The sequence below is a fragment of the Oryx dammah genome, unplaced genomic scaffold (assembly GCF_014754425.2).
Source record: "Oryx dammah isolate SB20612 unplaced genomic scaffold, SCBI_Odam_1.1 HiC_scaffold_1, whole genome shotgun sequence".
NCBI lineage: Eukaryota > Metazoa > Chordata > Mammalia > Artiodactyla > Bovidae > Oryx > Oryx dammah.
The window spans coordinates 104,749,638-104,775,116 of record NW_024070185.1 but is presented as its reverse complement, the minus strand read 5'-3'; the positions used below and the strand labels follow the sequence as shown (position 1 = coordinate 104,775,116).

General features: G+C 49.5%; 1 protein-coding gene across 2 annotated transcripts in view; it reads left to right on the top strand.

Moving 5' to 3' along the window:
• The first annotated feature begins 706 nt into the window (after positions 1 to 706).
• ASTN2 (astrotactin 2) overlaps positions 707 to 25,479 on the top strand; it is a 1,024,651-nt gene continuing 999,878 nt past the window's right edge. For both annotated transcript variants that reach the window (XM_040241692.1, XM_040241685.1), the window contains exon 1: positions 707 to 1,103. In XM_040241692.1, coding sequence (XP_040097626.1) covers positions 707 to 1,103 — 397 coding nt within the window. The remainder of the gene's footprint in view (positions 1,104 to 25,479) is intronic.

Here is a 25,479-nt window from a genome sequence, read left to right as displayed (position 1 = left end):
CTGGGTAGATGCGAGAGGTGGGGGCCTAGTGGTGGGAGAATGAATGCCAGAGTGGTGGGCAAGCGGGCGGGGAGGGGGACTCTGAGACCACAAGGAATTATTTCCGGGACTCGAGAAAGGGTACAGGACTTGTTATTGGGCTTAAGGAGAGACAAAGTTCAGTCCTGGCCATCCAGAGGCGTCCCCCTACCTCTCAGAAGGCGGGGCCTGGAGCAAGGCTGGCTACGGCGCGCCCCCAGGTGCAGCCTCCGGGTTGAGCGAGGGCTGGGGTGAAGCTGGGAGAGCTGGGTTATTAGGTGGAATTAGGGGAGCGCCCGGGGTCCCCGAGTCTTAGGAATCTGGAGAGGGGTGCTGCGGCTCAAGAATATTGTGCGGGGCGGATCGGGGGATCCTGGGAAGGCGGGGGCGGGGGGGGGGGTCGACTGGGATTTGCACGAGGCCGGGCGGAGCCTCCGAAACGCTCCGGGTCTGAGCCGGGGGGAGAGCCAGCGAAAGGGGCGGGCGGCGGGGCCCGGGGAGGCGGCGCGGCGGGGCGGGCCAGGGCCGGTCGGGAGGCGGAGCCCCGAGCTGGGGGCTGCTGGCGAGCGGCTCCCACGGCTCCTTAGCTCCGGCGCCGGGGTTCGCTTCGGCGTCCGCCGCTGCCGCTTCTTCTTCCTCCTTCGCCACCGCCGCCGCCGCCGCCCGCAGCCCCGCAGCCGCTCCCGCTATGGCCGCCGCCGGCGCCCGGCGCAGCCCCGGCCCCAGCTCGGGGCTCCGGGGGCGGTTGAGGCTCGGCTTCCACCCGCCGCCGCCGCTGTTGCTCCTGCTCCTGTTGGCCGGCGCCACCGCCGCCGCCTCGCGGGAGCCCGACAGCCCCTGCCGGCTCAAGACCGTCACGGTGTCCACGCTGCCTGCCCTGCGGGAGAGCGACATCGGCTGGAGCGGCACCCGCGCCGGGGCCGGGACCGGGGCCGGCGCCGCCGCCGCCGCGTCCCCGGGCTCCGCCGGCTCCGCGGGCACCGCCGCCGAGTCGCGCCTGCTGCTCTTTGTGCGTAACGAGCTGCCGGGGCGCGTCGCGGTGCAGGACGACCTGGACAACACGGAGCTGCCTTTCTTCACCCTGGGTAAGCCTTGGCGCCAGGGCTCGCGGGGTCCCGGGAGCCCCTAAGTGGAGCCGGACGGGTGGGGGCGCCCTGGGGATTCCCGCCCCGGGCTGCCCCGCTCGGGGTCTAGTGAGGGCAGCTGAGGGGCCCGGAGGGCGTACAGGTGGTTGGGATGAGCGCGTGGCGGGAGCCGGGGGGCGTGCCAGCCCTCTCGCAGTGGGGTCCGTCTCTCAGTGCCGACGTTGAGCTTTGCCGCGGTCCGTCTCGGACGCCGAGACCCCAGCTGATGCGAGTACTCGCGCTAGGGGCCGCGGTGAACCCCGCTCGCAAGCCAGGTCTGGGTCCAGCCGCCCACTGTTTCTCCGGGCACGGCCGTGGGCCGCCCGCGGTTACCGCCCCCTCGCTCTCGCCTAGGAGTTCTTGGCTCTGCTCCTCGGGATAGGTTTTCTAGACAATCGGAGCGCAGTAGCTCCATGTAGAATCCCTCAGTCCGCATACACTAGATTTCCCTGTGGGTTGGGTGACCTTGGCCAAGTCTCTTCCCTTCTCTGGGCCTCCGTTTTAGCCATCTGTGAAATGGGGCCGGGCAGGATTGAGCGGTGTCTGAGCCCTGGGGTTCAGAACCCAAGGTCTCTACTTTCTGATTCTCCCTCCATCCCCGTTGTCGCATTCGCCTTCCGAACCCCCTCCCAACGGGGAGCAGGTTTGTCCTCGCAGCTCACTCACTGGGCTAATAATAATAACTTAAAAGCGTGACGTGGGGAGGAGAGAGGGGTGGGGTGGGGTGGGGATGGGGGCTCAAACGGAAAAGTTAATCAGAAAGTTCGCCAGCAGCTTGCTGCCTGCTGGTTCCCGGCGCGAATCCCGGAGGAGTCGGCCCTTCCGTGTAGCTGCGGGAAGCACAGCTGATTCCCACCCGGGTAATTGATAGCTTAATTATTTCGGAGAGCGTTTACAAAAATGTTGTTCCCCCTTCGCTCTCCCGCGCTGGCTCATCGCTCTCTCTCCCCTCCCCTCTTGGGGGCGCGGGGTGCGATTGGTTGTCGGAGTCTGGCCAAAGCCAGCTCCGGGAAGGCGCTGGGGTTCGCCGCAGACTCCAGACCCCCGTACCCGGGTCCTTGGCCTCACCGGGGTCCGGCTCGGCTCAGGCACTTCGGGGTGGGCCTTCGAGGTCACATGGCTACAGGGTCCGAGCTTGAACCTCTGAGGTTAACTCTTTGCTCGCCCAAGAACCCCCAAAGAGTAATCAATGGACCGGACTCCTCTGTCCAGAGACCCCATCCCCCGACCCCAATGCCTTTCCTGCTTGCCTTTTGGAGATTTGAGCGAGTGCCAGGCCCTCTCGTGGTCTGAGCTTGTGCCTCGGGCTCTCCCAGGCTGGCTGTAACCTGAGCCTACCATGCTTTCTGGGATGCTAGGCGGGAGACCGCCTTGCAGGTTCCCAGGGGGACTTCCCGCGGCGGTGTGTCTGGCGTGCGACACACACATTCAAGCATACACACGCCTGCGTGGACACATACACATTCACACACACGCTTGCTCACCCCAGTGACCCTTCCCACGTGCACTTGTGGGATGCCCGTTTCCAATAAGGCCATAGGCTGGCGTTCCTTACGCTGAAGAGCTAACCTGCCCAGCTCCTGTGACCCAGGCAGGGAAGGGCCCTTCCAGAGAAATGGAAGGTGTGCCTTCTACACTTCCAGTCCCAACATTCTCCCTCCAGCCTCCTGATCTCTCTACTCTGGGTTGTCCAGAGAGGTCGGGAGTGGGAATCTCCCTAAAAAGCTGTTCAAGTGAAGGGGATAGGGGGAACGTTCCTGGTGGCGTGTGGCATGACTTGGAGGTGAGAACCCAGAGCATTCCGGCTCCCCTCGGATGTGAAGACGGAGTCCACCCAGCTACAGGAGTCATCCCAGAATTCCTGGAGCTGGCAGCCCCTGCCTTTTCAAACTTTGGCTTTCAAGAGAGAATGAATGCCAGGGAGCCTGGGGCAGGCTGAGGGAGGAACTGAAAGACTCAAATCCCCCAGGATCCATGCTTCAGCCCGAGAGACTCCTGTTACCCTCCACTTGGAGCCTTCTGCCTTCTCTGACGCAGGCGGCTGAGCCCGGTGGAGACTGCCTGCTGTGGAGTCCCAGGGCGCTGTCCTCCGTGGCGGCTCTGAGCCCTTTGGGGGTTCAGGAGCCCTCTCCACCTCCTCTTCCTCCCCCAGCGCCCTGGACTGGCAGCTCAAGGCACTCCTGCCAGGGATTTGGCTAGCGAGGTAGTCACCAGATGGCCAAGTATAGCAGGAGCTGTGTAGGGAGACGTGGGCTTTTTGTTTGTGTTGGTCTTCCACTGTTTGCGCGTAAACACAGAGTGCACAATGAGCTCTGGGAGGGCCAGGCTGGCTGAAAATGAGGGCTGAAGAGGGGGAGGTACTATGAGTTATTTATGGCCATGTCTCCCGCAGGGTCCCCCGACAGCCCCATCCCATCATTCCTGTCCGCAGGCCGTCTAAACACCGTTGTCTCGTGCTGGTCTCCGGCGAGTTGAATGCGTCTTTCACTCTCAGGTTGCCAGTTCAAGCGTTTGGAGGCGGCACGTGGCACAGATGAGCATGCGAAGTCGGTAAAGGCTGAATCTTGCCGGTAGTGGGGTGTGTGGAGCCGCCGCTAGGGGGTGATAGTGCCTGCCAAAGCCTTTGGGCCGTGCTTAGGGTTGTGGACCCAGAGCTGGTGGTGGTAAATTGTCCCTGGCGTTAAAGGGAGGAGAAGGGAACAAACAAGTGAAAGGTCGAGTTCCCGCTTTACTCCCATTCCACTTGGGGGACCTTAGAGTTCATTTGCACACCGTTTCACCAAAGTCAGTGGCATCCCTGGCCCACCCTCCCTCCATTCTGCCTGTCTTGTTTGAGCTCTTGGCTCTATTATTGGGAGTGCCCAGACATAAAAGACTTTTCCCCAGGTCTATTCTTCTCCGTGTTTCTAATCTTCCCTTCATGTTCCAGCCTGCTTTATGTAGGTGGAAGTTCTCTCAGAGGTGAAATACCACCCCTCCCTCAGGTTTCTGTGTCTGGGCCTCTTCTTTAGAGTCTGAGTTGGTGGCACCGATAAAGTGAATTTCCTTAAACTTGATCAAGGAATAGCAGGTAGTTGTTGCGTCCTTAATGTGGTGCAAAGAGCTTTACTCTTGCCTTTTATTATTTACTCACATGGAATATAGGGGAGGGGGCACTGCTGTAATTGATTCCCATTTTATAGATTAGGAAGCATTCTTTAGAGAGGTCAGGTGCCTGGTCCAAGGTCTCAGTGTGAGTACATGCAGACCTGGGATTGGAGTCTCAGTCCACCAGACACCTACATTCTTGGTAACTGCTAAACTCAAGTCATCTTGAGCCAAATATGCATCAAGGGGCTGGTTACATTTATGTAGGGCATAGAGCAGAGTCTTGAAGAGAAACGTTAACGATCAACACAAGAACCTTTCCCAAGGGAACTTAGCTGCATTGGTGTGCTGAAGTATGAGAGTGTGAGAATGAGGCATGAGTTAAATGACCTCCAATGACCCTGCCAACTCAAAGTCTCATGACTCATGGGATGTCAAAGGGCATCCTATGCAGTGGTGCCAGGGAATGATGGAGAAGACATTTTCTGTAACATCAAGGAGGGAAGATCTCTCTTGAGACTCAGAGAAAGCTGGGGACACTTCCTGGACAGGAAAACATAGGATGAGCCATGGAGGATGGGCTGGGGGAGACGTTGAATGCTGCAGTACAGCTTGGGGACTTGATGCCTGTTAGGACCTGGAACTCTAAGCTGTGGCCCACTGTGACCTTGAACAAGTCACTTATCCCCAGATCTTCAGTTCTTTCTTGCTGTAATATGAGTGGGTGGATGAGCCCTAAAATAATCCTTTGGTGTAAAGATTCTATGAACTTGAAGTGCCCTGATCTGCTCTGTAAGTCTGACTTAACTGCTCTTGCTTCTCACTCTCTCCTTTTCTTTGCTGGTAGCATGGGGGTGTCAGGAAGGACCCATGGAAAAGAAAGAATTCAAACAGGGACAACTGTCAGTGCAGGGCTTCTGCGGCGAACAGGCGCATCGCTCAGTTCTCCTCAGCCCCCAGGCAGCTCCAGAGTGTGCCTGTGGGTTTAGGTTTCAGGGCCACCAGCAGGGAAATGGCATCCTTCTTCCTGTGCTTGATAGAGGCTGGGCTGGACTGTTTACCACCAGCCTTGATTCAGTGAAAGAGGGGAGAGAGATAAAATGGAGAAAACCCTCACTGCCAGCATCTGTTACTGATTTGCTTGTGTTGTAAATCACACAGGTGAGGACTATTGCTCTGTCTCTGGGGGAGGGTGTCTCGAGAAGGAAAACCATCCAGTAGTGTGTCCTTAAAAGGGCCTGCACGGGTAGATCTGGCGGTGTCCTGAAGCACTGTCCCGAAAGGATGCTCCGTGCAGAAGGCTGATTGGCCTGAGGGGAAGACAGAGAAGCTCTGAAATGCCAGCTTGGTCAGTTCTGCAAAGATTCCTTAAAATACAGACCAAAATGGACACCGAAAGAGAAAAACCTCCAGGACCAAGGGACGGGGCACTACGGTAGAAGGGTTGCTAGCAACAGGAAGTTAGCCCAAGGACAGTCCACTAGCCTAAGGAGGGCCAGAGGAATTTCCTTGGAATTTGAATTTCAATGGAGAATGAGGCAAATACTTTTCTTTTTTCCCTGTCTGGTTCTAAGCAATGTCCTAAAGGTGCAAATACCAAGGGTGTGGAGGGCAGCAGGACTGGAGGATGTGTTGGACAACCTAGCATTGACCTTTAGTGATGACACGGTTCTCATGGGAGGAAGCCTTCAAGCAAGACACCAGACAATTATTTGGCAGGCATTTGGGGGAAGGGACCAGAGGCATTGAGGCTATCTGCCCTTTCTGGTTTCTGGTTTGATCCTGAAGGTTGATACCAGTCATTAAGTGGGAAGAAAAACCAAATAGAATAAGTTGGGTTTTCTGTACGGATTTCTGGCCACAGAATAGTCATTAAAATCAATTCCAGTGTGGTTTTTTTTTTTTTTCCCCCCTGTATGGGTAAAAGGGAGAGATGAGAGATGGGGTGGATGAGAGGGTGAATTTGATGTCTTCAAACAAAGCTATGCTTAAAAAATATTTAGGCTCCAGGCCCCTTATCACTAAAATATTTCAGTAGCACTCAGACTTCAAGGTCCCATCCTGCTGTGAGGGTCCAGGTTTCTGGGACATTGTTAATAAGGGGGCTGGTTCAGTGGCCTCTGATCTGAGTGCTTTCCCCTCTACTTTCCACTTTCTTCCCTCTTTCTGTCTCCATTCCTTTGCCAGCTCAATCTGATGAAGTCTATTTAATAATTAGGGCAGAGACAGGTGTATTATCTGCCCTCAAAAAGCACAGTCTCTCTGGCCATAGTTTTTACATTCAGGATTCAACCGCCTGACTGCACTGTTGCTGCTGCTAACTCGCTTCAGTCGTGTCCAATTCTGTGTGACCCCATAGAGGGCAGCCCACCAGACTCCCCGTCCCTGGGATTCTCCAGGCAAGAACACTGGAGTGGGTTGCCATTTCCTTCTCCAATGCATGAAAGTGAAAAGGGAAAGTGAAGTCGCTCAGTCATGTCCGACTCTTAGCGACCCCATGGACTGCAGACTGCACTACACCGTTTTATATAAAGGCCCACCACATCCCTAGATTTCTGGAAGCAGGTCAGGTCCTGGAATCAATTCTCCGTCCATAGCAAGGGACCATTATACCTTGTTATGGAGAGTGTGCTGGGGTAGCGTGAGAGGAGGATCCGTTTTAGCTCTCAGAGGCCCAGGTTGAGTCAAGACCATCCAGATGTGCTGTTTCTGGGGGTCAGGAGGCCTAGCCAGCTTGACAGCACAGCTCTGCAAGCTTTTGTGATCCAGAGCTCGATCATTTTCCTGAATGGGGCCTTCAGGCTGCAAGATCATTCAATAATTTTAATTTACAGCAAGTCCAGCGGTAGTTTTGACTAGGCCTCTGGCAGGCAAAGCCTCCTGCTTCTCACCTCCTTGCCTGGCTGTAAGCTAGATGTTGGCTGCCGTGGGCTGGTGTGAACATGCTGGGGAGAGAGAACGATGGAGAACAGCAATGCCTTCTTTGAGTGGAGCCGTGAAGACTGGTCCCACGACCATCAGTTTTAAGCTCACAGCATCACAGACTCTCAGAGGGCACTGAACTCACCCCTTCCATATTATATGGTAACCCTGGGGCCCAAGAGGGGAAGAAGCCTACCTAAGGGCCAGCTGTTCAAACTTAAAGCCAGTGCTCTTGAATCCCACTCCGTTTCCTTCATCATACTAACCACTGACACATGGGTCTGGGCTAGATATATCTCAGGTGTGCAACTTGGTTGACGATCATAGGGTGGCCCAAGACTCTCCTCCTCTTCCTGTAAAACAAACCAAAACTAAAATATCTAAGGAGGAAGAGATCCTTCTAGGGAAGTCAAATTTGTTCTCCTGCCCAGGTGTCCAGTTGGTTGGCTCTAGTCTCTCCTGAGAGCCTGAGCCGGTGGGTTTTGTGCTGGGGGAAGGAGGAAGCCTCACGGCTCTCGAGTCCAGCTACGGGTGAGGGTAAGCAGAAGCCTGCTGTTTTCCAGGAAAAGAAAGTCAGGTTTAACCTTGAAGTGGAACAGCATTATAGAGACGCTTCCTTTGCAAAACTGATACTTTCCCAAGTTCTCATACTGACCAGCTAGTGGCAACAGAAGATTAACTATCGTGAGAGAGAGAGCTGGCTTGTCTTTCCTCCCAGCAGAGCTTGCAGCATCTCTGCCCCAGGAGGAGGCAGGCAGTGGTGCTTGGCAGGACTGACTCTATTCCCCATCGCTTGCACACTGCTCTCCTCTCCCTGGCTCCTCGCCGATGTCTGCAGTTTTTTTTTTAGGACAACAGCACCCCCCACCCCACCCCATGAAGACTTCTCTTCGGATTGGGAGAGGGGTGGTACCTACCCAAAGTAAGATTCGGGATGGAAAGCTTCCTTTCTGGCATACTAGAACATGCAGGCAGCCCCTCTGTGAGTCAAATATTGACAAGGATGTTGTGTGTTACAAACCATTAGGGTTTTCACCTGAGAAGGCACCCTTGCTCAATCCTTGCTGTCAGGCCGCTGGCAGCCTCAGATCTCAACACTTCTCCTGACTACAATTTCAGCTGTCAGCTCCCTGGTCTCTCTTCCCCTGGTCTTATCCTCCCTAATCCATCCTCTGTACTTGGAGACAGGGATTTCATTCAAAGCCCAAACCTGATCATGGCTGTCGTCTCCTAATTCACTGACTCCCCATTATTCTTAGTATGAAGTTCGAGCTTCTGATTGAGCTACCAGGTTCATGATCAGACTATGCTCAGACTATCCTGTGATAAGACCCCTTCCTCCTTGTTCTGTAACTGCTGGGAAAACTTGTTCTTACCTTTCAAGACTGAATTCAAATATCAACTTACCTCTGAAGCCTTTCCTGACCTCTTGGCACTGAAGTGGGACACTCTGGGCCTTGGTGCCCACTAGTGATATAAAGACTGGTGTGACAGTGGCCGGTCCCTTAGAACTACCTGGAGCTTGCCAGGCACCGCTCCAGGTGCTTAAGATGTATGGGAGACACAGGAGAGCTAGATCCCTGGGTTGAGAGAGCTCATATCCACATGTACGTGTGTGTACACGCGCGTGTGTAGGTGTATGTCTGTTGGGGAGAAGATGATAAAAATAAACATATTACATAAGAAAATTATGTAGTATGTGAGAAGTGATAGATTCTACGGAGAAAAGAAAATGGACATTTTGGAGATGAAATCGGTTTTAATATTACATAGACTCAAAAGACGGCTTATAGAGTCAAAAGGTTGCTTATTGAGAATATAGGATGGAACTAGGACTTGAAGACCACAAAAGTGTCTCCAAGCACATATGTGGAAGAGTATTGCAGGTAGAGAATGGCTCCAGCACAAACCTGACTCCAGAGCACGCCTGGAGTGTTCAAGGGCTGGCACGGAGGCCCGTGTGGCCAGAGTGGAGTGAGTGGGAGTGGGCGGGAAGGACAGGAGAGGAAATCACATTTGGGCATTTGTTGTGAGTCCCATAGAGAGCCAGGCAGGACTTTAAGCCAGAGGGTATCCCCATCTGACTTCTATCTCAAAGGAATTGCTCAGGCTGCTGTCCAGAGGGCAGTGATGTAAGAGGAAGACCTCTAGGAGACTGTTCAGGTGAGCAGCGATGGTGGCTTGGGGCAGAAGGAGAGCTGAGCTTGCGGATTTGTCTGTCCTGTGCTGCTCGTTTGGGATCTCCATAGGCAGAGAACATCCCTCCTTCATCTCGGGGGCTGCAATGACTCACCCTGTGCTTGGCACATCCTTGGTGTTCAGGGATCTTAGATGACTAGAAACTTGGGGTTGCCAAGTCTCATCACAGAATCCACACTATGCAGAACTGGAGGGGTGTTGAAACTCCACTTCTCCGTTCAGGCTGAGCTGAAATGCCACCTCTTCCATGAAACCTTGCCTCTTCTGAGTTCTTGCAGCTTCTGCCTCTACCTTCTCCTGCCTCCTCATTCTGAGTAGTGTCTTTAGGGTGAGTAAGAAGACTACTTGATTAGAAGAGAGAGTTGGGTTTAGGGAAGACCTTTCCTTGAGAATCACAGAAACCAGGTAATGAATGAGCACCTTTGCACTGTGCCAAGCAGAGAGGCACTGACGGTTCTCAGGGAAACGATACATCATAGTTTCCAGATCATCACTTGTCACGAATGGTGAGAATGTCAGACATTGTCTAAATGAAGCCCTTAAAGAAGTCGAGGTCACATAGAAAGTCAGTGGTAGAGCAGGAACCATGTCCAGTCTCCTGACTCCGAGTCTGATGTGTCTTCCTCCCACCTTAGGCCACTGGAGTAGGGATAGCCGGTATTCCAGTCTTTACCATTCTGGCATGAGGTAGACTGTGAAAAGACTGACCATTTATTGAACATTTACTATGTCCTGGGGAGAAGGCAATGGCACCCCACTCCAGTATTCTTGCCTGGACAATCCCATGGACAGAGGAGCCTTGTAGGCTGCGGCCCCTGGGGTCGCTAGGAGTCGGACACGACCGAGCATCTTCACTTTCACTTTCATGCATTGGAGAAGGAAATGGCAACCCACTCCAGTGTTCTTGCCTGAAGAATCCCAGGGATGGGGGAGCCTGGTGGGCTGCCGTCTGTGGGGTCACACAGAGTTGGACACGACTGAAGCTACTTAGCAGCAGCAGCAGCAACTATGTCCTGGATGCAGGGCTGGCACGTCTGTTATTTTATTTCCTCATCCCCATGTGCTGAAAGACAGCTAGGACTCATCTCGTGTTAGAGGTGACCGTGGAGGCCCAGAGGAGCTAAGGAACATACCCAGGATCACACAGCTGTCCTGCACCTGGGTCCAGACCCAGGTCTGCCTGGTTGCAAACCCCGTGCTCTCTCTGCCATTGCAGAGATGCACAGAACTAGCAGTGCTCGCGAGTTTTCAGCTCCTCGACAACCTCTTGTACTTCTTATCTCTTCCTCTTCTCATTACCAAGAAGTTGCAGACGTTTCTTATCGAGCAGCTTCAGGTGTGACAGCCTCTCAGGCCCGAGGGACTGCACACCTTGTTTCTGGGCTGCCAGGAGCTGACTCAGCATCACCCAGGGCTTGCCAGTTTGCCAGGAGGGCACCGAGCCATGTCTCATTCTCTCTCGACGTCCCTCATTACTGCTGGACTACTCCAAGAGCAAGTTCTGAGGCTGCTGTGCCTTCTAGATTTTTCTCCTTCCCCACCCGTTCTCTACCTCTCTCCTTCCTCCTCCCCTGTCTACTTCCTTTCTCCAAGCTTTCCCACCTCCTGGACATACTGTTACACTAGGGGACCTATTGCCTAGGCCTTCCAGGAACTTAGAGAAGCTCTACATTCTTTCTAGAAATTCTCAGGCATCTGTTGTCTGATTCATAGCCCCAGTTTGACTCCATAAACCTCCTTGTCATTTCTGCCCTTCACCCCAAGTCGACTTTTGTTGCCTTAGTACTTCTAGCAGTATTGTGCCATTTTAATATTCTTGCCTTGAAAATGAAATTATGAAATTTGTTCTGTATTATCTATACATATGGGATCTATATAATATTTATATATGATGCTGTAAAAATCCTAATAAATAGTGTATGGTTCTCCTAAAATATTAGAACTGGCTCAAAGAATGCCTTTGAGATCCAGCCCAACACCCTCATTTACCTAGCAAAAATAAGTGCATTTTTCAGGGTTTCCCAGCTAAGCCAACAGCTTCCCGGGTGGCGCTAGTGGTAAAGAACCTACTTGCCTATGTAGATCAGACGTAAGAGACACGGGTTCGATCCCTGGGTTGGGAAGATCCCCTGGAGGAGGGCATGGACAACCCACTCCAGTATTCTTGCCTGGAGAATCCCATGGACAGAGGAGCCTGTTAGGCTATAGTCCACAGGATCGCAGAGTCGGACGCAGCTGAAGTGACTTAGCATGCATGCAGCACAGCTAAGCCCCAGCAAAATCCAGCCTCCTCTAGCCCAGCTCCTCTGACAGAGTATGCCAGCTCGAAGACCCAAAGCGCTGGGGTCAAACCCTGGCGGCACTACGTTTTGACTCTAGACTTGGTACGCCACACCTCTGAGTCTCTGCCCATGAAAACATGAAGGTAACATGGCAGTCAGTTCTCTGAGTGGCTGCGATCATTATTTTTGGAGCGTTCCCCCACCTCCATCACTGAAATTGTAGTCCAGGCCCGGCTCCATGCTCAGTTTTACTTACACGAAAGCTATAAGATCCTTACGGAGATGGTGTGTGCACAGAGCACCCAGCTCGGCGTCTGGCACAGTTTGTGCTCCATGCCTCTTAGCCACCTGGAATCCTTTTTATGGAAGGAGGTGGAGGTATGAATAAATAATGAATGCGAATCCCCTTTTCCCTACCCCCTCTTTCCACTCCTGCAGCAAGGTGGAAAAAGGATGAAATTGACCATTGATCTCTGCTCCCTCTCCGGGAGCTCAGGAACGGGGAACTCCGGGGTTGTGTGAGGACAGTTTAGCCAGAGAAGCTGGGAGGCTGAGCCTGAGGCAGGTGGGTGCTGGGGAGGGAGGCGGGGAGTTGGGCAGAGCCCTCTCCCTTCTGGTGGCGGCTGGCTGACAAAGCCCTGCTCTCAGGCACCCGGGGGGGGGAAGTCACGAGTGGCTTTGCAAGCAGCCGAAAAGGGAAGGAACATTTCCATTAGCAGAATCAGCAGTAAAGAGATTTCCAGTCACAGTAATAGCTGCATTTGGGGGAATCATTTCAGTGGTGGCTGTGGGCGGAGGAGAGGGGAAGGGGGCAGGGTGGCCCGGAGAGGCATGGAGTCAGCTGGTCTTCTTGCAGGAACTGAGAGACAGCACTCCCGAGAACCAGGTGCCAGATGCTCAGGGACTGTTGGGTAGCCCCGAGGGGCATTGGGCAAGCAGGCTGGACACCATGCTGCCTTCTGGTGAACCAAGCCCCCTTCCTCGGGAGGCCCCAGGGAGGCTGCAGGCTTGCTCTCTGTTGCCTCTGCTCTGATTACCTGGTTTACTCTTTTCAAGTCTTCAGAGCCAGCAGCGACTGTGTAGTCTTCTGGGGGTTGTCAGTGGTAAAGGTCCCATATTATTTAGTTCACTTTTTGCTATCCAGGGGATCTTCCCCACCCAGGAATCAAACCTGGGTCTCCTGCATTGCAGGTAGATTTTTTTACCAACTGAGCTAGGAGGGAAGCCCATTAAATCAGAGTCACCTTAGAAGCCAGGTTTTCCCTTCCAGACCTATGGAGGCACTCAGGAGGGGCCTGGGAATCTGTATTTTAACAGATGTACCAAATTCTTGTTATGTCCCTGGGTATCCTGGGTGCAGTAGCCCCTGGGAACCTCTGCAGGCTCATGTCCTGACATTCCTGGTGGCATCTGAGGCTCTAGCCTCACTGGGGACTGGCAGATTTTGGGGGGGGACCGGGCATATTCCCCATAACTGACTCCAGAAAGGAAATGTTCCTTCTGCTGAGTGTGCTTTCCTGCTCCTTGCCGTCTCCTAGCCTTCGCTCAGCCATGACCTCTCCTGAGGAGCCTTCTCCTTTTCCTCCAAGGCTTAGGTAGAGGTTTCTTTGTTTTTCTTCTTTTTCCTTCCCCCTCCCCCTACCAAATGCTCATACTCCCCGGTAGGGTTGGCATATTTTGTGCACAAAAATAAATGCAAAAAATAAAACGCAGAATGCCCAGTTAAACTTGAATTTCAGACAATGAATACTTGCCTAGTATAACTACCTCCCATATGTTCCATGCAATATTTGGGACGTAGTTATGCTAAAAATGACTCTCCGATGATCAGAAATTTAAATTTAACTGGACAGCCAGTATTTTATCTGGCAACCTGCAGGGACCCTGAGTTTCTCTCTCTGCTGCGAGGGATTATACTACCAGTGAATGCTTTGTTCCCTGAACCCCTATCTCCTCCATCTCAGAAAACCAGAGTATCATTCACCCATTTATTCAAGCGATGAAACCATCTTTGATACTTCCCTTCCCTTGCCTCTCGTTCTCCCGGTCAGCCAACCCTGTTGGTTTCACTTCTAAAATGACTCAAACGTCTTCACCTCTCATAATGTCCTACTTCCTCACCTCTGTCCAAGCTCCCTTGAGCTGTTACATCCGTCTGCTAACTGCTCTTCATACGTCTTCTCATTATCCTTCTTTATATTGTTTGATATGTAGCTAAAGTCTATAGAGCATGCTGCTGCTGCTGCTAAGTCAATTCAGTCATGTCCGACTCTGTGCGACCCCATAGACGGCAGCCCACCAGGCTCCCCTGTCCCTGGGATTCTCCAGGCAAGAACACTGAGAGTGGGTTGCCATTTCCTTCTCCAATGCATGAAAGTGAAAAGTGAAAGTCAGTCGTGCCTGACTCTTAGCGACTCCATGGACTGCAGCCCACCAGGCTCCTCCATCCATGGGATTTTTCAGGCAAGAGTACTGGAGGGGGTTGCCATTGCCTTCTCCAATAGATCAGCAAATGCTACCTAGATGTCTGTTACACAAACAAAAATAAACAAACTTGTACCTTAATCCCTAGGACACATCCTTTCCCCCCTTTATTTGTAGCTGGAGTGTGTTTAGGGCAATCCCCAGGACATCCTGTGAGTAAAGACCTCATGGAGCCAGGGGCTAGGTCATCCAGTGGTCAGGCCTAGAAGCCAGGAATCCTGGGGTTTGGTCTTAGTTCTGCTGGGTGTCGGTGGTCAAGTCCCTTTCAGTTTCTGGGCTTCCACCCTTTCTCATGTGATGAGATTAAAACCCATGGTATGTGAGAGTCTTCTCAGCCCCCTCTGCTTAGCAGGGGCCCAGGAGGAAGAGAAAGGTTCCATTTAAGAGCTTCTGAGGCTGGAAGCTACTGCAGCAGGATAAAGCTGACTCCCTCCCTCCCTCCCTTCCTCCATCTCTGCATCCTTTCTGGGGCGTCTGAAGATCAAACCCTCCACTCTGAACCCAGGTGCAACTCGGATTTCCAGCCCAGTCTCACACTAATTTGTTAGGGAACCTTCTTCAATTACTTTCTCTCTAGCCTCCCCCAGGGAGGGAGACTGGAACAGCTGATGGCCTCAAGTAACCAATTACCCCTCTGCCGATAGCTGGACGCCTACCGTCCGTCCCTCCTTCCCTTCGTTTCTCCACTTTATTCTCCTGGCATCTGAAGCATCTCTCCAAACCGCAGAACCCTCTGGAGAATGGCTCCAGTTCACCTGTTCCTGACTGGGGTGGAGAAGCCACCCCTTCCCCAAGAGAGGCCCCAGGTGGGAAGGCTGGTGGCTGAGAAAGGGTAGCTGCAGACCTTGGAGAGCCACGCAAGTGTGGCAAGGCTGCTAAATTCCAAACTGTGCTAGATTGGGAGGCCCATGCCTTGGGCTCTAGTCCTGTTTCTGCCATTCACTGGCTGTGGCGTCTTATGTTCGCTTATTTACTTTTGGCTGTTCCAGGTCTTCATTGCTGCGCGTGGTCTAGTTGAGATGAGTGCGTCGTTGAGGTGTGCGGGCTTCTCCTTGCACGGGCTTCTCTTGTTGCTTCCTGGTGGCTCAGATGGTAAAGCATCTGCCTACAATGCAAGAGACCCAGGTTTGATCCCTGGGTTGGGAAGATCCTCTGGAGAAGGCAATGGCACTCCTCTCCAGTACTCTTGCCTGGAAAATCCCATGGACGGAGGAGCCTGGTAGGCTACAGCCCATGGGGTCGCAAAGAGTTGGACACGACTGAGCGACTTCACTTTCTTTCTCTTGTTGCAGAGCGTGGGCTCTAGGCACGTAGTCTTCAGTAATTGTGGTGCATGGGCTTCGTTGCTCCCCAGCCTGTGGAATCGTCCTGGACCAGGGACTGAACCCATGTCCTCTGCGGTAACAGGCAGATTCCTCTCCACTGCACCATCAGGGAAGTCCTAAGGCCTCATATAAATGACAGTTGCTTTTGGGGACTCATGTAGCATTGAGAATTGTCAGAGTTATGTCTCCTTTAGTAAGCTGGGGAATATTGGGCTGCATAAGATACCTCACGAAAGAGGAAGAACCTTCTAGCCCTGTCCACTACTGGAATTCCAGGTGTCTAGAACTGTGCCTGTCACATAGTAAGCACTCAGTAAATATTTGTTGAATGAAGGATTGAATAAATGGAAAATGTGTGTGATCAGACATTGCTAATCAACTAAATCACAGCTTTAGATGCCTTCTGAATGCAAAGCCCCCATCAGTCACTGGGATCTACTGGGGTTTGCATGGATGATGAACTCTATTCATGTTTCTTAGACTCAAACTGGTTCACCTGAACCTGTGGTTCACCTTAAGTTCCCCTTGTTTGGAGCGAGGGCCCTTCAGTCATTATTCAGTCATTCTCCAGACCTTGTGTGGAGTCCCTTGGGGGCACAGAAAGGCAGGGAGTCCACAGTCTATTGCGATAATAACACTTGTGCTTTTTGATTTAAAAAAAAAATTCCCTTTCATGGGTATTTTTAGTATCTACAGATTACCAATGACAACATGGCCATTGAAAGAGATCAAGTCAATTGCACAGGGTCACGTAGTAAATGGGATTAGCTATATTTATTTTTAAAAGGAAGCTTTGTGTCACTCTCGCGAATGGAGCCCCAGAATAACTTGCTATGAATGGAAGACAGCCTGTAAAAGCAAGTGTAGTGTTCACGTGCCTTCCAAATTCATCTCAAACCACACTTTGGGAACCACTGATTTGACCCAACCGCTGAAGCAAAAATATTGGTTTAAAATGTAAATTTTGCCCACTTAACTGTGAGATTTGCTTTAATGTATACAATAAAAAATATCTTTTTTGCCTCATAACTCCTGAAAGTGTTAATCACTCAGTCGTATCCGACTCTTTGCGACACCATGGACTGTAGCCCGCCAGGCCCCTGTGTCCACAGAATTCTCCAGGCAAGAATACTGGAGTAGGTTGCCATGTCCTTCTCCAAGGGATCTTCCCGACCCCGGGATCGAACCGGGGTCTCCTGCATTGCAGGCAGATCCAGCCTGAATGCAGCTTTGCTGCTTCCAAGATGACTTTGTCAGCTCCCTCAAGAACAGTTCTCTCCCGAGCACTTTGTATTTTCATTTTCATGTTTTCATGAAATATTATGATTGTTTAATTGTCTGTCTCTCTTGCTAGTCTTGTAAACTTCCTGAGTTAGACATCGTCTCTCTTTAATATCTGTAACTCCAGCAATGAGTGCATGCACTTATTAAATTTTTAACCTTAATTTTAGATTTCAATGCAAGGAATACAAGCTTGTTATAACAAATTCAAACAATTCAGGAATATTACATGGAGAAAAAAGTGAAAGTCTCTCCTCTCTTGGATCTCATTCCCCAGAAGTGATCATGATGCAGGGGTTGCTGGGGTCCTAGTGAAGCGTGCAATAACTCTGCGCCTGCACAGCTGCCTGTGGTGATCTCGCAGGGAGGAAGCAACTTGTCCAAGGTCATCTGGCAAGTTTCTTGCAAGCAGCTCAGGGATTTTATTGAAACCATCTCTTTGTTAGGGCACTGGTCTTCCAAATTGGTTTCGGTGAAAGATCTGGGGAGTATGAGTTGCTGTATACTTCACCTAAAGAGATACTCCAATACTGAGCCAGTTTCAGGCATGTTTAGGTGTCAGAATCTACTTGCAGATCTCTTCCAGGCCACAGTCAGAAGGTTCTCTTAACTGACCCTACTTGAATATATATACATACATAGTATGAATACACACACACACACACACTGAATATATATGGTGGATATAGATAATGTGAATATATGTACTTGAATATATATAGCGTGTGTTTATATATGTATATATACAAATATATGTATTATGTGTACACACATACATGTATACATTTAGAATGCATGCATGCTCAGTTGTGTCCAGCTCTGCGATTCCATGAACTGTAGCCCGCCAGGCTCCTCTGTCCCTGGGATTCTCCAGGCAGGAATATTGGAGTGGGTTGCCATTTCCTTCTCCAGGGGATCTTACTTACCCAAAGATCAAACACATTCTCTGTGTCTCCTGCATTGGCAGGCAGATTCCCTACTGCTGAACCACCTGGGAATCCCCATATAGATATATATACATACGTATGCATATACATACATATAGATACATATGAGAGAGAGAGAATCAGATAATAATTGTTCTGTCTGGAGAACTAAAAGAAGAAACTGGACCCAGCCAGGGAAGAGCCAGAGAGGAGACAATTGTCATGAGTCCGGGGTGGGTGTCTGTCTTTCTAGCACAGTGTTTGACATGATGGATAAGGCAGTTCTTCTTTCTTCCTTAAATTATTTTCTCATGTGAGTGGGGAGACAGGCTATTCAGGAGAGGGTTACCTGGGTTTAGATTGAGTTGCCTTCTTCAGGAGCCCTCTTTTATGATGCCATGTAGATTGGCAGCTGGTCAGTTAATAGAAAAAGTCTATTAAAGGAGGGAATCATAAAAAATAATAATGCACCTTAAACGTTTCCTTTTTAACTTAAAATTCATAAATGTGCATCCTTTTGCCAATGATTTGATGTAGGCCCGGGGCTTCTCCTTTGAGTCTGGGTCAGCTGATTGGAGTCCCGTGCCATCTTTCTTGCAGAAGCCCGGCTCATAATGCTCTGAATATAATCTCCATTGGTGGTCTCATTAACGGGGGGACTGAGGACTTAAAGATGCTTGCCAAGGAATTCTTCTGGAGTTTTATGATTCCTTTCTAAATTTTTATCGTTGTCACACCTGACCTAACACAATAGCAATATTTAAGTGACTTTCCTTATTTTTATCGTTAGATCAGCTTAGTCTCTCTAGAAGCCACTTTCTTTTGATGCTCATAAATTTTTAATCTGTACAATATTTCATGAAATTTTAGAAATATAAGAAACATAACAGACATAAATGGGTTTGGGAAACAAACTGCCTCTCTCTGTAAAAAAAAAAAAAAGAAAAGAAAGAAAGAAAAACATCTCCACTGACAGCAAAACCCCAGGAACACTAGAACCCTGGGGAGGAAACACCTGGCCAGTGCCCGTGTCTCGGCCCTGGGAGCTTCAGGATGTTTTATGGAAATAATGGAGAGCAATGGCTAAACTGGCAGTCAATGCAGAGAAGGCCAGCTGAAGGCTTTAGAAATTTATATGTTTTGGATTGACAGAAGCATTAATGTCACAGAAATTTTAGGGGTTGAGTCATTAGCATTTTGCCCAAAACTGATTTAAAGAAGAATAAAATGGGACTCGGTTGCTTTTGTGGGGAATGTAAATCTTTGTAGCCACTATGGAAAACAGCATGGAAATTCCTCAAGAAATTAAAAATAAAGCTACCATGTGACCCAGCAATTCCACTTCTGACTGTTTATCTGAAGAAAAGAATAATTCAAAAAGATATATGCACTCCTGTGTTCATTGCAGTGTTATTTACAGTAGCCAAGATATGGAAGCAATCTAAGTATCCATCAAAGGATGAATAGATAAAGAAGTGGTTTATACATACAATAGAATATTATTCAGCTATGAGAAAGAAGGAAGTCCTACCATTTGCAACAATGTGAGATGGACCTTGAGGGCATTATACTAAGTGAAATAAATCAGCAGAAAAAGATAGTGTATGATGTCACTGATACTCAGAATCTAGAAATGCCAGACTCTTAGTAACAGACTAGAATGGTGATTACTGATTGGCCAGGTTGTTGATAAGAGATTACACATTTCCAGTTATAAGATGAATGCGTTCTAAGGATCTATCGTATAGCATGGTGGTTAGAATTCACATACTGTATTGCATTCTTGAAAGTTGTTAAGAGAGTAAATCTTTGTGCTGTTTTTTCTCACCACAAAACTAAAGTGGTAATTATGTGATGAAGTGAAGGTGTTAGCAAATGCTCTGGTGGTAATCATTTTGCAATATATACTTGTATTAAGTCAACACAATGTATACCTGAAACTTACACAGGGTTTTATGTCCATTGTATCTCAGTAAAACTGGAAAACATTTTTTAGTTTCAAAGAGGGTTAAACTGAATCCTGGGTTTCCCTGGTAGCTCAGCTGGAAAAGAATCCATCTGCAGTGCAGGAGACCCCAGTTCGATTCCTGGGTCGAGAAGATCCCCTAAAGAAGGGAGGGTATCCACTCCAGTATTCATGGCCTTCCCTGGTGGCTCAGAAGGTGAAGAATCTGCCTGCAATGCGGGAGACCTGGGTTCGATCCCTGGGTCAGGAAGATCCCCTGGAGGAGGGCATGGCAAACCCATTCCAGTATTCTGGCCTGGAGAGTCCCCATGACAGAGGAGCCTGTCGGGCTACAGTCCGTGGGGTTGCAAAGACTCACACATGACTGAGTGACTAGGCACACTCAAGCGGAATCCCAGAGCTGTATCAGGAACTCAGGTCTGTAGACTCTAGGAACATTATCCTTGCTGGGACATCAATTGTCACTGATGCCCCCTTTCTTTTGGGTACCTTTTTAAGGAAGGCACCCCATACCCCACACTTCTCCTTTTCTTTTAAGCAGGTGAGGAAACTATGGTTCAAATACTGCAGGGACCTAGATGGGATACAGAGCAAGATGGAGCTGCCTCTCACCTCCCAGATCAGGCCAACTTCCTGCACACCATTTCAAATATCCCTTTGCTCAAAGGTAGTTTTTCAATATCCTTTGAAATTGAGTCCTATCAATTTTTTTTCCACCTGTGGCCAGGACACCTGATCTTTCCGTCCCCTCAGGAGAAAATGAGAGCAGGGATTCCCTGCAAGTCCTCTTTGTCTTCACCGCAGAGCCGTATGTACCCATGTAGCTTTCCCGGGGCATGTTGTAAGTCTGTCCATCCATGAGCCAGCACTGCAGGCCATCCAGGTTTAGAAGTCTCAGGGCCCTCAGGCCTCCAGACCAGTCCTCTTATTGCGCAGAGGGAGACCAGGCACAGAGGAGGCCGGTGCCTTGCTGAAGTCAAGGGGCTGGGGCTGCTTCTGAATGCAGAGCCCAGTTCATTCACCTCCGCTGGGCTTCCGGCGTGGCCCTGGCCTCCCAGCCTGCCCACCTGCCGGGGAGGGTTGGTCAGGTAATGAGAAGGTAATGTGGGCATGCAGGCCGCCAGGAATTCCCGTGCTTTATGAGGTGCACAGCATAATTCAAAACCCATTTGGGGGATGTCTGGCCCCATAAAGTCTCCTCCAGCAGGAATGGCTGGGAATTTGTTTTGACTTCCCCAGCACACGTTTCTTAAATACCTCTTCTCTCCATCTCATTTTCCTCTTTTCTCTGCTTCCCTTTTCTTTTTTTCTTTTCCTACCCAAGTCTCACTGGATGATACACCCCTGGTGGCTTATGAGGGGACACAGTGGGGGTGGCATTGGGGAAAGGGATCCTGAAGTATAGGTTAATGGGCTGGCAAGTGGTAGTGCAAAAGCTCACCTCCCTTGGATGATTCTTCTTGACAAAGACATTGGCTCAAGATGTGACTGTAGGGATCTGTCTTCCACAAGTAGTTAGACTTTCTGATGCCATTCTTATCTGGGGTAAAGTGAGGCTTCTGTATAACCCTCTGTCTTGTAATCCAGTAGCAGCAGCTTCTCCCTCATTTTCCACCTTCTCCATGTTACATCATCTCCCTCCCAGCCTCTTGCAAAACCGCTTCGGTTTCTCCCTTTAAGTAGATACTTCATATGACCCTGATGCTGGGAAAGATTGAGGGCAGGAGGAGAAGGGGATGGCAGAGGATGAGATGTTTGGATGGCATCATTGACTCAATGGACATGGGTTGGGGTAAACTCTGGGAGTTGGTGATAGACAGGGAGGCCTGGTGTGCTGCAGTTCATGGGGTCGCAAAGAGTCGGACACGACTGAGTGACTGAACTGAACTGATGCTACCTGAAGGCTCATTCCCAAAGGTCATTTCTCCTTTGCTTAGAATCCTCACTGGCTCCCCAGTGCTTAAAGGATTAATAGCAAATTCCTTGGTGTCTGAGACCAAACCCACCTTAATTATCCTTCTCTTGCACTGTTCCTCTGTCTACAGTTAGCTAAACTGGGCTCTTAGAAAACTGAGTTGGGTTTCCCTGCTGGCTCAGTGGTTAAGAATTTGCCTGCCAATGCAAGACATGTGGGTGTGAACCCTGGGTTGAGAAGATCTCCTGGAGAAGGGAATGGGTACCCATTCCAGTATTCTTGCCTGGGAAATCCCATGGACTGAAGAGCCTGGTGGGCTACAATCCAAGGAGTCACAAAGAGGCAGACATGACTTAGTGACTGAACAACAACAAGGAAACAAGTTCCTTATGTGTCCCTATGACTAATTCAGTTCAGTTCAGTCGCTCAGTCATGTCCGACTCTTTGCGACCCCATGAATCGCAGCACGCCAGGCCTCCCTGTCCATTACCATCTCCTGGAGTTCACTCAGACTTACGTCCATTGAGTCGGTGATGCCATCCAGCCATCTCATGTCAATATATTCCAGAAACCAAAGCAATATTGTAAAGCAATTATCCTTCAATTGAAGATAAATAAATTAGAAAAAAAGAAAGAAAGCTCTACTAAAGTTGCATTTCTGTGACTTAAGCTGGTCTTCTACCGTGGATGCCCTGGTTCTCCTATATTTCTGATGGTGGAATACTGTCTACCCTTCATAAGTTACTTTATGGAAGCTTCCATCCTTGCTCTTTCTTCCTCTTTCCATCCTCCCCTAATTCACTTTATTCTGAAACCTGTGTCTCTGTCATGCCATCTCACTTATACAGAAATATTTACATCCGTGTCTTATCTCATCCTCTGCCTGCGTAATCCAGTACAGAGACCCCTAGTCATGTGTGGCTTGTAGAGCAACTGAATGTGGCTAGCCTGGCTGAGGGACTCAGTTTGAAATTTTACTTAATGGTACTTAGTTTATATTTAAGTAATAGCTACAAGTGGATAGTGGCTACCATATTGAACAGCACAAATATAGAACGTGCCTACCATTGCAGAAAATTCTGCTGTATACAGAACTGCCTATGAGATTCTTGAGGGCAGGCATAGAATCTTACCTTCTCTGTACCCCGTGCTTAGTACGGGGCCTGTTATTGAATGGGTATCACATAAATGTTGGTAGTGGGACTTTCCTGGTGGCCCAGTGGTTAAAACACTGTGCTTCCAATGCAGGGGGCTTGATTCTATCCCTGGTCGGGGAACTGAGAATCCACATGCTGTGCAGCATGGTGTAAAAAAAAAAAAAAGTTGGTAGAATTGATATCTGGGCAAGACTGTGTAAGCACAAACCTCAAAGGCATTCAGTTTTAAAGAAAGAAATTCACGGAAATTTACTTTTAAGACACACCCAAGTTTGTTGACAAAAATACTGCTTCATAATCTTTCCTTCGTAAGGCCCAGTCCATCTCATAGTGCAGAGTGGCTTAGGCTAAGCCATTAATGACCCTCACTGGTAGGAACTCCAGGCCCCTGATGGATCATCTCTCAGTCATGCCTTTTCTTCCTACCTTAATTGCCTCCCTCCCTTCCTAGAGCAGGTCCATCCCATAGCTGGGTCCTAAAAAGGCAGTTCTCATTTCCTGGGAGACAGGTCTGGACAGACCTGTGTGAGACCCAGGCACAGGTTTGAGTTTCCATATTTGCTTTGTGGAAGATTAATGGGTGTTTCTCTGAGAGGGGATTCCTGCAAAGTCGGTCCTGTGACTGATAGGATGAGAATGGGATGTAATTTCTCCTTTTCGGCCCCATGCTTTTTCCTTCTTCTCTTCCCCTCCTCAGTTTCCTATTTTGTTTTCTTTTAAGTTACTTATTTATTTTTAAATTTTATCTGGCTGCACCAGGTCTTAGCTGTGGCACCCGGGGATCTTCAGGCTTCACTGTGACTTGTGGTGGGATCTTTAGATGCGGCATGCGGATGCTTAGTTGCAGCATGTGGGATCTAGTTCCCTGAACGGGGGTTGATCCTGGTCCCCCTGTCTTGCAACCATGGAGTCTTAGCCGCTGGACCACCAGGGAAGCCTCCTCAGCCTTCCATCATGCCCACTTTCTCTTTAGCATTTGTAACCTCTTCTCTTTTTCCTCTGTCTTCTGTGTCTCTCTTTACTCTCCCCCCCCCACAATTTATTTATTTTTTAACTGAAGGATAATCGCTTTGCAGAATTTTGTTGTTTTCTGTCAAACGTCAACATGAAGCAGCCACAGGTATATGGATGTCCCCTCCCTCTTGGACCTCTCTTTGCTCCTAATGTCTCTCTCCTCCTCTCTCCCAGCCAGGCTCTGTGTGTGCATCTCCCCGTCTTCCTCTGTGAATCTCCATGTCTCTCCTAGTCTCTCTGTCTGCTCCGCACGGCCTTGAATTCTCTGTAGCATCTCTGAGGACACGTCACTGCAGTTTGCCTGCCCTGGTCACACCCCTTGTTGACCGACATGGCACCATGCACAGCCTAGGACTGTCTGTCTCTGGGCTTCACCTCTGGTCCAAGGTGGTGTGGGAGTGAAGGAGACTGGAGGTGTGGTGGGTTTTGCAGGATGCAACTCTACCCGCCTCCTAAGGACTTGTCTCCTCCTCACAGGGCTGCTTCCTGGCCTGGCCTTGTCATCAAATGTGATTCCAGATGTCCTCCATGACTTTAGAGGCCTCAATGATTATTTGGCCCATCTTGGGTACGTTTGGCTGTGACCTTGATTTTCAGTGTGAAGTGGTTTTTTGAGAGCAGCTGGTTCAGAGGATCTGGGAGTCTTATTTTTGTTTTGCTAAATATTCAAAGCTCTTTTTCTGCAACTCTGGTGGGCTCCTCTTTCTCAACCCCCTCTGCTGCTCTTGCACAATCCATCAGCTCTTTTTTAAAGCTTTTTTTCCCCTCAAGGCATTAGAAACATCTGCTGGAGAGCTTCAGAAGAAAACCTGCAAGAATGATAAACTGTCTTAGGAGATCATTTCTTCTCAAATTTCAACCCTTGGCGGTAACTGACAACAAAGGCATCTGAGCCAAATTACCTTTTCCCCTAAATATCATGTGCCCCTTTGAGATTGACCTTAAGGGCATATGCTCAATTAGCTTGCAAGAGTTTCCTAACTTTAAAATAGCAATTGGCCTTGAGTCAAGAGGATTTCTTGTTCCAAAAAAAAAAAAAAGCCAAAAAGCAAAGAACAAAACCAAGAAATGATGAGGAAGAAGGACAGGAAGAGAAGGAGGTAAAGGGAAAGGGCGAAGGCAGAAAAGAAAATAGCCATCTTGTATGTCTATCCATATGGTAGACTTAAGCTTGCTTCTGGAAAGGATCAGAGATAGCCCTGGCAATCCTTGGATTTCTCTTTGTTTCCTGTCATTTCAATATTTAACCTATAACCACAGCTTATTAATTCCTCCCTCAACATATCTTTTGAATGCATCCATTTTCTTTCTGTCTCAACTCTAGAACTAGTTACTCTCATCTCTGACCTGTGATTCAGTAGTTTCCTAACTGGTCTCTCAGATTCATTCATTTTTTTTTTTTTTTAATGGAAGTACAGTTGGTTTACAATGTTGTGTTAATCTCTGCTGTACAGCAAAGTGATTCAATTATATGTATGCATTCTTTTTTGTATTCTTTTCCATTATGTATTCTTTCCATTTTGTATTCTTTTCCATTCCATATATTTCCATCATAGGAACATAGTTCCCTGTGCTATACAGTCGAACCTCATTATTTATCTATTCCATATATAAAGCTTACATCTGAGCTTACATCTGCTCACTCTAACCTCGCATTCCACCCTCCCCCAGCCCTCCCCTCCCTCAACCGTGAGTCTGTTCTGTCTGTCTGTGAGTCTCTTCTGTCTGTGAATCTGTTCTCTCTGTCTGTGAGTCTGTTCTATCTGTGAGTCTGTTCTG